Here is a 16,401-nt window from a genome sequence, read left to right as displayed (position 1 = left end):
ATGCTCATGCGCCGCTCCCATGTGCTGCCGTGCGTCTCCTCTGCCACCGCTTGTCAGCCTTGCGCCAAAATGGCCAGGGTTATCCCTCCAACGCTCGTTGACTTTGCCAAAACCTGCAAACAGGGAAAAAATGAGACAGACACAGAAGCAAGACAGTAGAAAATAGTAAGGAAATCGGCTATAAGAGCCGAATGAAATGTAATGAAAAGGGAGAGGTTTTTCGAAATAAAAAAGGGGAAGAAAGAAAAACAAAAATATCAATAAAAATAGAGAAGTCTTCAGAAGGTTTAATTTTTATTTCGCGTTTTAATTCATTTTTTATTTTGTTTTTTACTCTACCTTTTATCTCTTTTTTTTTCCATACGAGAATATAAAAAGAAAAAGAGGATCGAATACAAAAGGGTCTAAAGATCGGGTTTAAACAAAAAAAGGTGATATTTTCCGTTCGTTTTGATTCTTAAAAGAGAAAATAAAACAAAATCTTTTACCTGTTTGCCGGTGTCCCATTCTCTGTTTTGCAAGGCCGATTAACCCTCGGGGTTAGACAAACGGTCGCAGCAAAGGGGAGGCAGATCTGAAGGATTCTTTTTTTTTTTGGTTTATTTGGTCTTAAATCGGGGTAGAGGACGTTAAGGTGGTCAAAAGGCTCCTTTTTCTTTTTTTACCGGCCACCGTGTACGACGGCGCCGTCGCCAGCTGCCGGAGCTAATGGGGCAGAGGGAGAGTTGAGAGAGTTTGGTAGATTTTTTTTTAAATAGGGTTGAAATGTTTTTTTGGGGTTAAAAAATTTCTATTTATAGTGTAGGCCATATGACGTCGTTTTGGGCCTAAGTTTCAGGCGCCAAAACGGCGTCGTTTTAACGTTGCCCGATTACCTAACCCGCTCCAGGCCAAGGTCCGCGCGTTTTTAAGTTGAAGGGATAATTGCACCTTTAGCCCTTCCGCTTTTAAATTGTTTTGCATTTAAGTTTTTTTTTTAAAATTTGCCCTACAATTTATTTTGGCTCTCAATTCGATCCACCTAGAAGCTGTGCGTTTTGGAGGGATGGGATTATTGCCCATTTGGTCCCTCCTTGTTATTTGCGCATTCAATGTGGTCCTTCTCCTTTAATTTATTTGCGATTTGACCCCAAATTTTATTTTTTAAAAATTCAATTTAGCCCTCAGTTTGTATTTTGGTTATTTTATTATTAAAATTAATAAATTATTATTATTGTTATCATTATTATTAGTATTATTATTAATATTATTGTTATTATCATTATATTTCCATTTTATATTTACTTATGTAAATTTTAAATATATGTGTCTTATTATATTATTATTATATAATTGCTTACATATCTAAAAACAAATATATATTTAAACTTTAGATTATTTTGTTATTCTATTAGTAACATTAATAATATTATTATTGTCCTTATTTATACTTTTTTACTTCAAATTTTGTTATATAAATATATACATATATACATATTTTTTAATTTATATATATATATACACGCTCACATTTTTATATATTTTATAATTTACACACAAGTATATGTATCTATATGCACATTTTAAATTTTATATATATACATACTTATATATTTTTATATTTTATAATTTTCATATACATATTTATATATATGCATGCATGCATGCATGCATACATACATACATACATACATACATACATACATACATATCCTTTTGCATTTTTTATAATTTTATTCATTTTCTTTATTGTTATTATTTATTTATTTATTTACGTGTTCGTTATTATTTTAAAAGAACGTTTTAGTTCTATTCATTTATTTATTTGTTATTGTATATATAATTGATTCGTCTTTTATTTATTTATTTATTTATTTTGTTTTTTTTGCTCGTATTATTTTTACTTACATTATCATAATTGTTATTCCGTCATATATAATTTTATCCAAATTCAAAAGGAAAATTTTTCTAAATAAAGGCAATACTCGATATTTGGGATCTTCGAGAGGATTGAGCCCTAACATATTGGGTTCTAATTTTCTTCGTTGAATCTAAATAATCGAGAATGCACTTTAATTAAAAATACATAAATAAAAAGCTCATTCTTAGGAATTCGATACGTTGTGTCCTAACGCATTGGCTATGACATGTAGTTTTCACGAGACGAAGATTTTTCTAAAAAATATAATAAATCAAAATAAAGGCAATATTCGGTATTTAGGAATTTTGTGAAATTGAATCCTAACTTACTGGGTTTTGATTGTTCATTTGACCCAAATAATCAGATATCCTTCTCAAAATGCATTGGTTTTAAAAAGTCAAAAGATAAACTTGATTTTGAAGATTAAGAATGTTGTGCCCTAACTTACTGGGTGTGACATTTTATTTCTTTGAAATAAGAGTGTCTTGTCATTTAATTCAATTTATTCAAAGTTAAAAGGATCGTAATTTAAAACCTTTTCAAAATTTTGACACTAAGACATTAATTAATCAACTAGGTACCAATTTTGGGCGTTACGAGGGTGTTAATCCTTCCTCGTACGTAACCGACTCCCGAACCTACTTTTCTGAATTTTGTAGACCAAAATCGTTGTTTTAATAAAATCAAATCGTTTATTAAAAACAACCATTTTTGAGGTGATCCGATCACACCTCATCAAAAAGGATTGGTGGCGACTCCCATATTCGTTTTCATTTTTAAAATCCAAGTCGACCCCGTTTTATCAAAAAAATGGTGTCAACAGTAATCATCAAGTATCTGGAAAAAAGGAAATCTTTAATCATGCTCATTCTTCGTTACGCTCTGTGATTGAACAAACATTTGAAGTGTGGAAAAGAAAATGGCCAATATTAAGAGATATTCCAAGTTATTCATTCAACAAGCAAGTTTTAATAGTTATTGCAACAATGGTTTTGCATAATTACATTCGAAGACATGCTTGGTCAAATGATGAAGATTTTCGAAAATTTGAAAATATACCCGACATGTCAGTCTCTTCAAGCCATTTTGATAAAGGTGAATCGAGTTCTTCTAATAGAGAAAGTGACCTTGAAATCATGATGTTAAGGGAAATCATTGCAACTAGTTTAATGAACCCATATTTGTAAAAACATTTTGTATCATAACCTAATTTCTAGTAATAATGAAACTTGTTATGTCTTATGTTACTATATTTTTTTAATTAAAATCATCCGTTTAGATACTTTAAAATTTGATCAAAGTATAATGTTACTATTTGTGAAAATAATATTTATCATTGTTATAAAAAATATTTAACTATAAAAATTAAAAATAATTATCATTTTATCTAATAAATAGTTTAAATTGATTATATAAGTCATTAAAATATTAGAAGATACATTTTAATATTTTATTAAATGAATTTATAAATTCACATATTTTAATAATTTTAAAAAAGTAAAATAATTTTAAAAAATTCTATTATATATCAATTCTAATTTGATGTCCTTAATAGTCATTTTTTATTCTCACCTCACCGCCACAGCTGCGTTTGAATTCAAACACACACTCTACCATTGTTTCTAATCTCACCGCTACAGTAACTAATCTCACCGCCACCGCTATTTTTAACCTCACCGGAGGTAAACATACCGCCCATCCAAACTAAGCCTTAATATTATTATCTAAACTTATTTTTAAGCTTTATTTTTGTTCAAACCTTCATATTTCAACTAATAACTAAAGAATTATATGTATTTACAAGCTTCACTTTATAGGAAAAAACAAAAAACAAAGATCTTCAAAAGATTTTATAAGATTTAAAAAAGGAAAGAATAAGTTAATTTTTCCATATAAATGAAATGTCCAATTTCAAAATAGTTAATGCAAATGGAAACACAAAATCTCAAAAGTATTTGTTTCCATACTGGTAAAAATTTCAACTTTAAACTTAAGATGTATACATATGAAAACCCAAATTCGTTTTGTCTATTGATATAATGGCAAATATCAAGCTTTTTCTATTTGTCTAATTCTCCTATGTATTATCTTGGCTGAGAACTTGGATCTTTACGAATGTAAGTATATAATTTATATGAGATTTCAGATTTAAATTAGCTGGAAAATCATATTTCTTACTCCTCAATAAAAATATATATTCGTATTTTATTTATTTCATTAGAAAAATACTTATATATTGGATGTTTAATTTTGTAGGTAAAACCAGAAAACTTGCAGATACTGGAAATGATATGGATTGGTTTGAAAAAAATGGGAAGAAAATTGAAAGTGATGCGATAACGTTGTCACCATGCCATAGATTGCTTTGCAATGGGTTACATAATTGTTATTGTTGTATTGCAAAACCAGATTTAGGATGTTTTAATGTACAGGCTGATTGTGAAAAGATTTGCCCTTATCAATAATCTCATCTATTTTGTATTCATTTCAATAAATTCATGAAATGGATAAATAAATTGATTTCATATTTATCATTTTCTATTCATTGACAATATTGTTTTTAATTTTTTTACTTATAAATATGAAAACTATTATAATTTCGTATTCTTTCTCATTCATATATTACTATTACACCCTTGTTCCGCTTGAGGTTAAAACTAAGATTAAGATTAATATTTTTTATCAATTAACATTAATTTTATCAAAAGTTCAAGAAACATATATAATTGAACCCAATACATGGGAGGCTCAAAATCTCTCATATCACATGAGAGTCCGTAACCCTAGTGTTATTATCTAGAGTGTGTCATCCACCTCTACTCCAGATATAGTAGGAGTGTGTTTTCTATTAAATAAATGTTATTTGTGTTCTTTTTATTTAACCCGGATTCACCTCTCTCTCTACAAATAGACACCTACAGTAAAGGAAAATATACTTGATTCATACATTGTTATTCTACTAAAAAATAGGGTGAATTTTTTCCTAAGCATAAATTATATTTTTCGAAATAACAAACTTTTTGATTTATAAAGAGAGAAATTACTTTTCCGCTGAAAGTAGTCCTTCAGTTTCTTGTTATGTGTTTGGTTCGTGTCACTCAAGCTTACACTCGCACAATTCAGAGTACGAGGATAGCAGGAAAGGTCGCTCGGTTGAAAGCCATGAATGTTTCAAATTCGTCTCACACAAAGCACATGTACTTTTTCGAGAAAAGTTAATTGCTATAAATATTACAAGTCGGCTTAGTTCTCAAAATTTTAAACTTCCGCTATAACTGAAAACTCTTTTCTTAACCGAATTTTTCCAACACTCGAGACATGTACCCTATGGTATCGAGTCAAGTAAACATTGAACCTAAATTAAGTTTTCCCTATTTCAGGTATCGAGAGAGATACCCTTTGTCTCGAGCATCCAAACATAGAAGCTAAAACAAGAAAACAGGGGAGTTATGTCTCCAGACTAGTCTTGAGACATGAAAGACCTAATCTCGAGACATTAACCCAATGTCTCAAGACATATTTACTTCAAAGCATAAATAGTAAATAAGGAAGACCGGTCTTGAGACGCAATGCTGAACTTTGGCATTTTAAGTTAGATTCAAGTCCAATCAGAGATTTTGGACTTGCGTAACCTTGAGACTCAATAATTAAATATATTCAATACCTAGAATGCATGTACATGGTTATAAATGATGATTAAATCGATATGATTACAAGTTTTAAGTTAAATTTATAAGTTAATCTGAGTTACTTTGACAATATAATATAATATCACACATTTAAATTGGGCGTGAAGTGTAACATGATATCTTTGCATTCCTCTCTCGAGGAGGTCGGTGTGCTAAGGATGATTTGGAGGATGCGTGGAGGGAGTTGGTAAGAAATGCAGTTCCCTCCTAATGCATTCCATCTTTATCCGACTTGCTTAAATGTCCACTTGCTCTTTACATTGCAGAATTATCCCTTATAAAGAAAACCCATTACTTAATACATAAAAAGAAACTTCAAATTACCAAATTAATTAATATCATTTTCTTTTCTAAGAGTGTATAATTTTAGGATTACATCATTATAACAAACTATATAAACCAACAATAAAACATATTTCAGATTAACATCCAATTACTATAATCTAAGAAACTAGAAAAAACAAACATTTTCAATTATCATAAGTACGACACTCATCGGTCTCCGGGTTGTCTTTACAGTAATTCTCCAAAGGATCATCGTCTTTCTTCTTGTCCCTAGCGTGGCTAGCCGCCGCACTCAGCTCTTCCACTTCGTCCCAAGCCGCCACACACTCGCCACTCGCCGGATCATCCGAACACATCTCTTGTGCCTCTTTTATACTTTTCTCCACCTTCTCCGATATTCCATCCGGTGCAGCTCTAACAGGCCCGACACGCAGCTTCATTGGGGATACCCTTTTCCAAGGCCGGTTAAGGCATGGGACCTTGAGGGTTGGGACGTCTGGTCCATTGGCTATGGTTCTTGGGGTTACCAGGTTCACGCTAGACAGGGTTGCCATTGGTAATGTTACTTGTTTGGATATTATGAGTGGAAATGATGTAATGGTTATGTTATGACCGGGGATGAAAAATATATAAGGGTTTTTCTAATGGTTGATGAACACAAATTTCTTATCATTTTGGGGCCAATAAGATGGAGAAAAATGGAGATATGTTATGAGAATATCTTTTTGTTTTTCTTTATATTTTATGGGAATATTTTGTTTTGTTTCGAATATCTTTATAAACCACTCATGTTGGAATGTTAGAGACCTACGACTCTCCATTACTTTCCACACTTTATCATCAAAATGTCGACAATTATTCGGATAGAAATAATGAGTATTAAAAGGGTAAATTATTAAAATAGTCATTTTTATTTTTCTCATACTATATTTTAGTCACTTATATTTGAAACATTACGTTTTAGTCACTTACGTTATCATGTTGTAACATTTTGGTCACTGAGCGTTAATTACAGTTAACAGTGTAACGGCAAGCCGACGTGGCATGTTAAATCATCATTTCAAATAAAAATTTAGGCTAAATTATACAATTGGTCCATATTTTTTTTTCTTTTTTAGCAATTTAATTTTTTTTACGTTAAAAGAAATGAAGAAGGGAGGAAAATAGAGAAAGAATCGAGAAAGAATGGGAAAAAAAGAATAGTTACAAGAACATAAAAGAAAAAATAAATAAATTGCTTAAAACCAAAAAATATGGAGACCAATTGTATAATTTAACCTAAAATTTTTGTTTAAAATGATGATTTAATGTGCCACGTCAACTTACCGTTACACTATTTACGGTAATTAACGGTTCAGTGACTAAAATGTTACAACACGTTAACGTAAGAAATTAAAACATAACATTTTAAACATAATTGACTAAAATGTAACTTAAAGAGAAACAAAATAATTATTTTGACAATTTACTCTAAAATATATTATATATATATTTTTAAAAAGTCGACAATATTATTAAAAAGAATACCTACCATCATCGAATATAAACTGTGATAACAAACGTACGTGAAGGATTAAAATTTCAATAAAAAGCGTAAGCTGCTTAACACCATAAATAATATCTTGACCAAGCACACCGATCTATATGTGACTTCATAGAGTGATATGCTGTCGTATTTTTCTTTTTTGTTATATTGGTCGGCGAGAAATATAGCAAATACGTGATAGCAGTAGTCACTACTGCTTGAGTGCTAGCAGTCGGCGAGAATTATAGTTTTTTTTTGAAAAAATTGATTTTAATTTTATTTTAAGTAATATAGCAAACATATTTTATTGAATTTTAAATATTTAAATTTTCAACACTTATGCCTCGTTTGATAGGTAAATTGCTAATCACGTAATAAACATATATTACTTTGTTTGGTTAAAGTGTTAAACAAGTCATACATAAGTGTTATTTTATAAAATATCAATTTCGCCCTTAATGAAAGATTAGGCTGGTAAAATATTAATTTAGCTATAAATTTATCTCTTTATTACTCTAAAATACTTAGATCAGACATAACGCTCAAATACCAAAATATGAGTTGGCAATAATCATTTACCGGAAAAAAAAGTTGGTGAATAAGAAGAGAAAGATGAGAAGAAGAAAGAACCTTAATAAGACATGAGAGTGTTGTAATTTTTCAAGCAACCAAGATGATTTTGTTTGTAAAATAGAAAAAAAATTAAAAGAAAATAAAACCTAAACACATATTGAAAAAAAAAAAATTGGGAAACCGCTTATCTGGATCCAACAACTCAAATGGTCAGTACGAAAATTTTGAAAAATACATAGATGGTATTTGTTGGAAAAAATTGTAATAATCCGATTTGAGTGGAAGGTTGAAGATTTGAGGTTAAGATTTATATTGAATTTCGAATTTATGTTTAAATAAGATTATGGGAAGTATTTGATACGTTGTTAGCGAAATTTTTAGACTTAAAGCTGGATAAGTGTTTCATAATGATATAGTAAAATATATATTTTTAAAATGCCATATGTCAAATTTTAAAATTACTTGTGAAAGAAAGAATACTAACCCATAGAATTATTAATATTTATTTATAAGTCTTCCATTATTTTTATTTCACTAACGATGAGGCATTATTTTGTTATTCACTAACAGTATATAAAATTTATGTATTAATGGTACATCAAATATTCATAAATATTTTTAATATATATGTTGTATTTCAATTTATACCACTGCCTGAGATATTAATTTATTTAAATTACTTAATTAATTTATCATAGACATGGTGATTAATTTAGTGGAAAATTTATTTTATTTTATTTTAAAATAATATATCTAAATTAGTTGGTGTGCACGTCATATTAATTTAGAATTTACTAGAATCGTGAAAATCTTGATACAAAATTTAATAAATCGGGATCTCGTTATATACAATCATCAATAATAAATCATGAATAAAATTATATGCGGAGGTGTACTGATTTCATTGATTTCTTGAAATTTTTTCAGATCTTACAATTTTTTATCTTTCAAGAAAATAGTTTTTCTCTTTGTATAATTTTTGATGGGGATGGAAAAGATATGCGAGATAATCCTATTTATTGGAGACCACTACCTCTTTAAATAATTTATTATTAAATCAATTTTGGGTATTTATAATTTAATCCCTCATCAAATTATAAATGCAAGTTATGGTATCTACGTTATTTCCATAACACTTTAATACCGTGACACGTATAACATAATTGGTCACTTAATTTTGTATCACACTTTATAATAGCATTATACATTATACATACGATTAAGGATTTTAATCCAACAAAATTCACATTGCATAAATTAAGAAAAGAAAGATAAATAAGATCATTTAAATAATTATTTTAAATTTAAAATATATTCATTTGCAAATCCTTTTCTTCTTCTATTTCTAGAGGATATATTTAAAATAGTTAGCTTCCACGTTAACTCATGGATCAATCAAATAGACACATTCCATTAAGGGTAAAGTAAGAAATTCTCATTCAAGGATCGATATTTAATTGTAAATTCAGAGAGTCATACTTTTACCATTTAATTAGTTAATAAGTTCACAAATTTAGAGGACTAATAGAAAAATTTTACCAAACTAAGAGGGCCAAGACTTTTTACCTACTCCCTTGACGCCGCTTGATAAAAGTTTATGTACTTTTTCATATTTGAAATGATTTAATATATTGCATTAACAAAAAATTAAATAAGTATCTATTATTTAATAAAATTTAATTTAAAATATTAAAATTTGTTGATATAATGTACAATAAAGAAAGAGAGTGGGAAGGAGTATGTGGTAGTGCCAAGGAAGTCGGTTCACTTAAAGAGGCGGAGAGCTGGAAAGGAACAAAAGAACAAATCAACTACTAGAAGAGAGGATATTTGCTCAGAGTAACTTTGAAGACTCAAAGGTCGATCTGTTCTTCATGGTTAGGGGGTATTTATAGAAGGGGTTCTCTTATCACTAGTGTGACGTGGTGGGTTATTATGAAGAAGGTTGACATCATACAATATGTGAAGGACGTGCCCCATGAGACTCATTTTTTTATGCCTTTAGTTAGTACAAAATTGTTATGCACTGGTAGATCCTTATTATTTTGAGAGTGTGTTGACACTTTGAACAGTGTTAAAGTGCAAGTGCTTGTCTCATCTTAGAAGAGGGGAAGGTCTTATCAAGACTGTTTGTTAACTGAGTGGTCTTGAACATGGAAGGTTTATACTTTTCTAGTCAAGATGGATGGTCAAGCAAGGCACTTTTTTAGGTGAAGTCAAAGGAAAGGTCAACGTTATTTGTTTTGCTGACACGTGTACAAGTTAAAGAGAGGCAAATTTGTCGTCGTAGAGAATATAACAACCACTACAACGCCGAGCTCGAAAGGAAAAAACCCAATAAATAAAAGGGTAATGTATGAAGTAGTCGTTAGTAGTGAGTACAAATATGGGTTTAGTCCTTCAAAAATTTATTTTACTTTTTTATCTTTAATTTTTAAAGATTTTATCTTATTCTAAATAAAATTAAACTTTAAAAGTAAAATTTTTATAAGGTAATATAATATTAAAATAAATATTTTCACTTTTTTATAAAAAGAAAAAATTAGTGTTATTTTTATTTTAGATTATTAAACTGTATGTAAAAAAAATTAAATCCTTAAAATATTATTTATCAAACAATGATTTTTATTTTTAGATTTTTCTATTTTCATTGTATTTTCTGTTTTTTATTATAATAATTATTGAGCTAACATCAACATTATTACCAATCGGGAGGGCGTCACTTCGAGCTCCTTGAAAGGCAAAAAAAGAACCTGAATAAACCAATCAACATGGAGGAAATTATAAATTTTTTATTTATAAAATCGAAAAAACACAAAAGAAATTATAAATTTTTTTAAAAGTTCTTTGAGTTGCAATACAGAGTGTCGTATCATCATAGGTTATGGAATCTAAGTTTAAAGATTAAATTGAGAAAACTTTCAAATTCTAAGACTAACGTAGATAAACAGTTCAAGGATCAAAATGAGAAAAAATATCAAATATAGGGACTAAAGGTTACTTTACCCCTTCAAGAAACCAGGGCTATTACTTTATTTTATTTTCTTTTATTCTTTTTTTTTTAAATAATATAATTGTAGCACTTCAACTTTTAGTCGCATCAAAATAAAAAATGATGCGACTTTACAAAGTGTATCATCGGCTCTCCCCTTTCTCTTCATCTTGTTGCTGTCTCCTCCATCCTTTTTCTCTCGGCAACGCTCGATTCCCTTCTTCTACCCTTCGCTCATTTCGCCACCTCAGAACTCATTCTACAAACCTCTTCAAACCGGCCATGTCCGCTTCCCGCTTCAACCGTCTCGTCCCTGTTAACTCCGCTCTTGCTGAAGACGGCTCCGCTGCCGGCAATGGCTCCGCAAATGCTTCTCTTACTTTCGCTGAAGATGACGATGGTACTCTTTTTTTTTTTGGTGTTGAAAATAATGATTTTTTTTATATATTTCAGTTTTAAGTTATACTTAAAAAGTTTTAATTTTGATATTTGATTTATAACGTGTTGCAATCGGAGTTAAAATATCAAAATTTGAATTTGATTTAGCTTCTTTTGTGCTGAATTTTGAACTTTTAATTTCAGTTCCAAGTTAGTATCTTTTTTAAAATTAATTTAATTTTGAATTTGATTTAGAGAGTGTTGCAATCGGAGTTAAATATCAAAATTTGAATTTGATTTTAGTTTCTTTTGTGCCGAATTTTGAACTTTTAATTTCAGTTCCAAGTTAGTAACTTTGAAAAAAAATATTAACTTAATTTTGAATTTGATTTAGAGAGTGTAATCGGAGTTAAATACCGTGTCCCGCCGCCGGAGATTCGAGATATAGTTGATGCTCCGCCGCTTCCCGCGCTGTCGTTTTCGCCATTAAGGGATAAAATTCTGTTTATGAAGCGGAGATCTTTGCCTCCATTGGCGGAACTAGCGAGACCTGAGGAAAAGCTTGCTGGTCTTCGAATTGATGGGAAATGTAACACCAGGAGCCGGATGTCTTTTTACACTGGCATAGGGATTCATTCACTAATGCCTGATGGTTCTTTGGGACCCGAAACAGAGGTTAGAGGATTGCCTGATGGTGCTAAGATTAATTTTGTTACTTGGTCTAATGATGGTAAACATTTGGCCTTTAGTGTTCGTTTTGAGGAAGAGGAGAGTAGTTCAAGTAAACTTAGAGTGTGGGTTGCCGATGTCGAGACTGGAATGGCTAGGCCGCTGTTTCAGTCTCCAGATATTTATCTGAATGCAGTGTTTGATAATTATGTTTGGGTGGATAACTCTACCCTCTTAGTTTGTACTATTCCTTTGTCTCGTGGAGATCCACCAAAGAAGCCTTTGGTTCCTTCGGGTCCGAAGATTCAATCCAACGAGCAAAAAACTATCGTTCAAGTTAGAACTTTCCAGGATTTGCTGAAGGATGAGTACGATGAGGATTTATTTGATTACTATGCCACTTCTCAACTCGTTTTGGCTTCCTTGGATGGCAAGGTGAAGGAGGTTGGTTCACCGGCTATTTATACATCTCTGGATCCTTCCCCCGATGAGAAGTACATTTTGATTAGTTCAATTCATAGGCCATATTCTTTTATTGTACCATGTGGAAGATTTCCCAAGAAAGTGGATTTGTGGACAGCTGATGGGAACTTTGTTAGAGAACTTTGCGACTTGCCCCTTGCGGAGGATATCCCTATTGCATCCAATAGCGTACGAAATGGGATGAGGTCACTCAATTGGAGAGCAGATAAGCCTTCAACTCTATACTGGTAAATATGTATCTGTATCTTTTACCCACTTATGCATTTGTTAAGATGAAATTGAATGTAATTATATAGGACTATTGATGGTCAAACTTTTAAGCATTTTATGAAGTCATAGTTTCATCATGAAGTTTCTCTATGTAATTTTAGTTCCCTGACTCTGCTGAAGTTTTTAGGGCAGAGACACAAGATGGAGGTGATGCAAAAGTGGAAGTTTCTCCACGTGATATAGTTTATACACAGCCTGCCGAGCCACAAGAAGGTGAAGAGCCAGAAATCTTACACAAACTTGATCTTCGCTATGGGTAGGTATACATGTTTCACTTCTTATATTTATCTTTGTAGGTTTCTTTATATTGATTTTAATCGATGAATGTAGCTGGCCTTTCTTTCTTATGTATTTGCAATGATGTCACAAAACCTCGGAGATGTGAACTTTGTCTGTGACTGCTTGCTGATGTCAACTATATCATCAGAGTATAGGAATTCTAAAATTGAGTCAAAGATTTGTAGTAGATGGAGAAGGATGTGCTGAACTGAATTGCTACGTACTAATCTATGTTTGACTGCCATCCCTTGGCTCTCATTTCATTACCTAACATGGAGATCCTCGAGTTCCTGCGACAAATGTTGGGATAAAGATTTTTCTTTGCATACATCTATATGACTTAACTTTCATGTATGCATTGTCTTTGCTCAATAGTTTATGGCAAGGGGATTGATCGGCTTATTAAGTATTGAGTTGTACACAAAGTTTCTCTAATTTGTGTGACTCTTCATTTTGACAGAGGTATTTCCTGGTGTGATGATTCATTGGCTCTCGTGTACGAGTCATGGTACAAGACTCGTCGAACAAGAACCTGGGTTATATCTCCCGGATCAAAAGATGTGAGTCCACGCATACTCTTTGATAGGTCATCTGAGGATGTGTACTCTGATCCTGGTTCTCCAATGCTGAGGAGAACCTCTACTGGGAATTATGTGATAGCTAAACTAAGGAAAGAAAATGACGACGCAACTTATCTTTTGCTGAATGGAAATGGTGCTACACCAGAGGGGGACATCCCCTTCCTTGATTTGTTTGATATGTAAGTGTTTAAGAATTAACCTTTTTCTTTTGTGTGCGTGTTCTTGTTGTGGGGTCTATTGGTGCCTTTGTAATCTAAAAGCAAAAATTTTCCAGAAATACTGGCAGCAAAGAACGAATATGGGAGAGTGACAAAGAAAAGTATTATGAGAGTGTTGTTGCTTTGCTGTCGGATCAAAAAGAAGGGGATATACACATCAATGACCTGAAGATTCTTACTTCTAAAGAATCAAAAACTGAGAATACTCAATATTACATCCAAAGTTGGCCAGATAAGAAATTATGTCAGATCACAGACTTCCCTCATCCGTATCCACAGTTGGCGTCGTTGCAGAAAGATATGATTAGATATGAGAGGAAGGATGGGGTTCAACTTACTGCAACACTGTACTTGCCGCCAGGCTATGATCCATCAAAAGACGGCCCTCTTCCATGTTTGGTTTGGTCTTACCCAGGGGAATTTAAAAGCAAAGATGCAGCTGGGCAAGTTCGTGGTTCTCCTAATGAGTTTGCAGGCATAGGTCCAACATCAGCTCTCCTTTGGCTTGCTAGAAGGCATGAAACTATTCTTTCAATATTTGCTATATACTCATTTTTGTGTTTTTAGTTTCCTCTCCACCGGTTTTTCCTTTTCAGCTGGATGCCACCAGACTAAATTATGGTGACTCATATTTCCGCTTTGTAGATTTGCTATCTTATCCGGGCCAACGATCCCAATAATTGGTGAAGGGGATGAAGAAGCCAATGATAGGTAAAGGTTACATGATTAATATACATGTTTGTGTATGTCTGTGTATGTATATCCTATCCCATCATATCACTATCTGTGTAGGTATGTAGAGCAACTGGTTGCAAGTGCAGAGGCAGCTGTTGAGGAAGTTATCCGACGTGGAGTGCGTATATCTTTCATTCCCATACAAATGATCATCCTGTTGCAGCATACCGATTATAAAGTTCTGACTTGAGCTTTTCTCATGCTGCATGTGTTTAGGTAGCGCATCCTAACAAAATCGCTGTAGGAGGGCATTCCTATGGAGCATTCATGACTGCAAACCTTCTCGCACATGCTCCTCACCTTTTCTGTTGTGGCATTGCTCGGTCTGGAGCTTACAATAGAACCCTTACACCTTTCGGTTTTCAGGTAGTGAACTCAAGGATTTGAATATATTTAATTCAATGCCCGTTTCTGCCCTTTCTCCTCTCTCTTCATTTCTCGTTGGTGGATTTATGGCTTCCTTCCTCTCTTTGGCGCAGAATGAGGATAGAACACTTTGGGAGGCAACTAATACTTATGTAGAGATGAGTCCATTCATGTCTGCAAACAGAATCAAGAAGCCTATCTTGCTTATCCATGGAGAAGAAGACAACAACGCGGGAACATTAACCATGCAGGTATATGGCTTCCCACACCCTCGTATGAATTATGCTATTTTAGATAGCCCTCTCCGTCTCCTTGATAGAAAAGCAGAACCTGTTACACATTTCTTTTTAGATGCTTATCATAAATCTCTTCCTTTGTTTGCTTACCTACTTGTTGGCCATATCCATACGATGCAGTCGGATCGTTTCTTCAATGCCCTGAAGGGTCATGGAGCTCTCTGTCGCCTTGTTATTTTACCCTTTGAGAGCCATGGCTATTCTGCTCGAGAAAGCATCATGCATGTCCTGTGGGAAACTGATAGATGGCTTCAAAAGCATTGTGTGTCAAACACTTCTGAAGTGAGTGCAGATATTGGTAAGAGCAAAGACGGAGAGGGCAAAGAAGTTACAGATATTGAAAACAAAGCAGTTGCCGCTAGTGGAGGTGGTGGTGCGGAGCTGTCTGATGATATTGAAAGTGGACAGTTCCATTCCAAGCCAAGGTCATTAATGTGGTAATTTAACTGACACCTCTGTTCTTTCTAGTCTTTATATTCGCTATAATTAATTGAACAACAGTTTCACCGACTTAATTTCTGTTGCGTATCATGTGTTTGTACTTTGTAGATTACATTACTGAGCTTCAACCCCGGGGGGAGTCATGATGAGCGGCACCTAAACAGCAAATGCTGCGACTTTCATAATCCCAGATAATCGCTGCAGACATCATATAATATCAAAACCCCAGAATGCCATTTGGTTTGAATTCTTAAAGCACCGGCACCACGGTATGTGATCTAAAATCAACGTAAACGGCCCTCGTTTTCCTGTCATTGCCGGCTATCTAGTTGTAAGTTTATGAGAAAAGGTTTAGTCATGTATTAGTTTATAGTTGAGAAAACTCGAAATTCAGAAACTGGGTATTGTTGGGGGGTCTGAAGCAAATTGTGACAAAATACGATGATATTTTTATTACTCTATTTTAAACTCTGGATTTGATTGTTTAAGTTGCAAAAGATTTGAATGCTAGGGCAATACGTTCAATATGTTCGTTGTTCAAGCTCAGCCCCTTAAAAAAGGGGGCAGGACTAGACATGTTTTAATTTTCAGTTTTTTATTGGCTTAAATGATCTAGTTTGTATTTGGTTTTATGTGACCAGTTAGATAATTGATGATCAATTCAATTGGTCAAATTGATTCTATTTTAACATCATTTATCGTAACCTTAAATTTTTTAATA

At 32.5% G+C, this 16,401-nt stretch overlaps 2 protein-coding genes across 2 annotated transcripts; one reads left to right on the top strand and one right to left on the bottom strand.

The window, feature by feature from the left end:
• Nucleotides 1-5,909: 5,909 nt before the first annotated feature.
• On the bottom strand, nt 5,910-6,492 carry LOC105764063 (calvin cycle protein CP12-1, chloroplastic). The gene has a single exon (XM_012582517.2). The coding sequence runs from the start codon at nt 6,426-6,428 to the stop codon at nt 6,060-6,062; it is 369 nt and encodes a 122-aa protein (XP_012437971.1). The 5' UTR covers nt 6,429-6,492; the 3' UTR covers nt 5,910-6,059.
• Nucleotides 6,493-11,060: 4,568 nt separating this feature from the next.
• LOC105764060 (probable glutamyl endopeptidase, chloroplastic) lies at nt 11,061-16,207 on the top strand. The gene is made up of 11 exons (XM_012582513.2): nt 11,061-11,364; nt 11,737-12,721; nt 12,892-13,020; nt 13,504-13,803; nt 13,899-14,357; nt 14,488-14,553; nt 14,635-14,695; nt 14,794-14,943; nt 15,057-15,194; nt 15,360-15,676; nt 15,789-16,207. Coding segments are annotated over exons 1-11 (2,886 nt in total). The 5' UTR covers nt 11,061-11,084; the 3' UTR covers nt 15,790-16,207.
• Nucleotides 16,208-16,401: the final 194 nt, after the last annotated feature.

The sequence above is a fragment of the Gossypium raimondii genome, chromosome 12, assembly GCF_025698545.1.
Source record: "Gossypium raimondii isolate GPD5lz chromosome 12, ASM2569854v1, whole genome shotgun sequence".
NCBI classification, from domain to species: Eukaryota; Viridiplantae; Streptophyta; class Magnoliopsida; order Malvales; family Malvaceae; genus Gossypium; species Gossypium raimondii.
The sequence above is the reverse complement of the archived record's forward strand: the minus strand, read 5'-3'. Positions and strand labels throughout refer to the sequence as shown.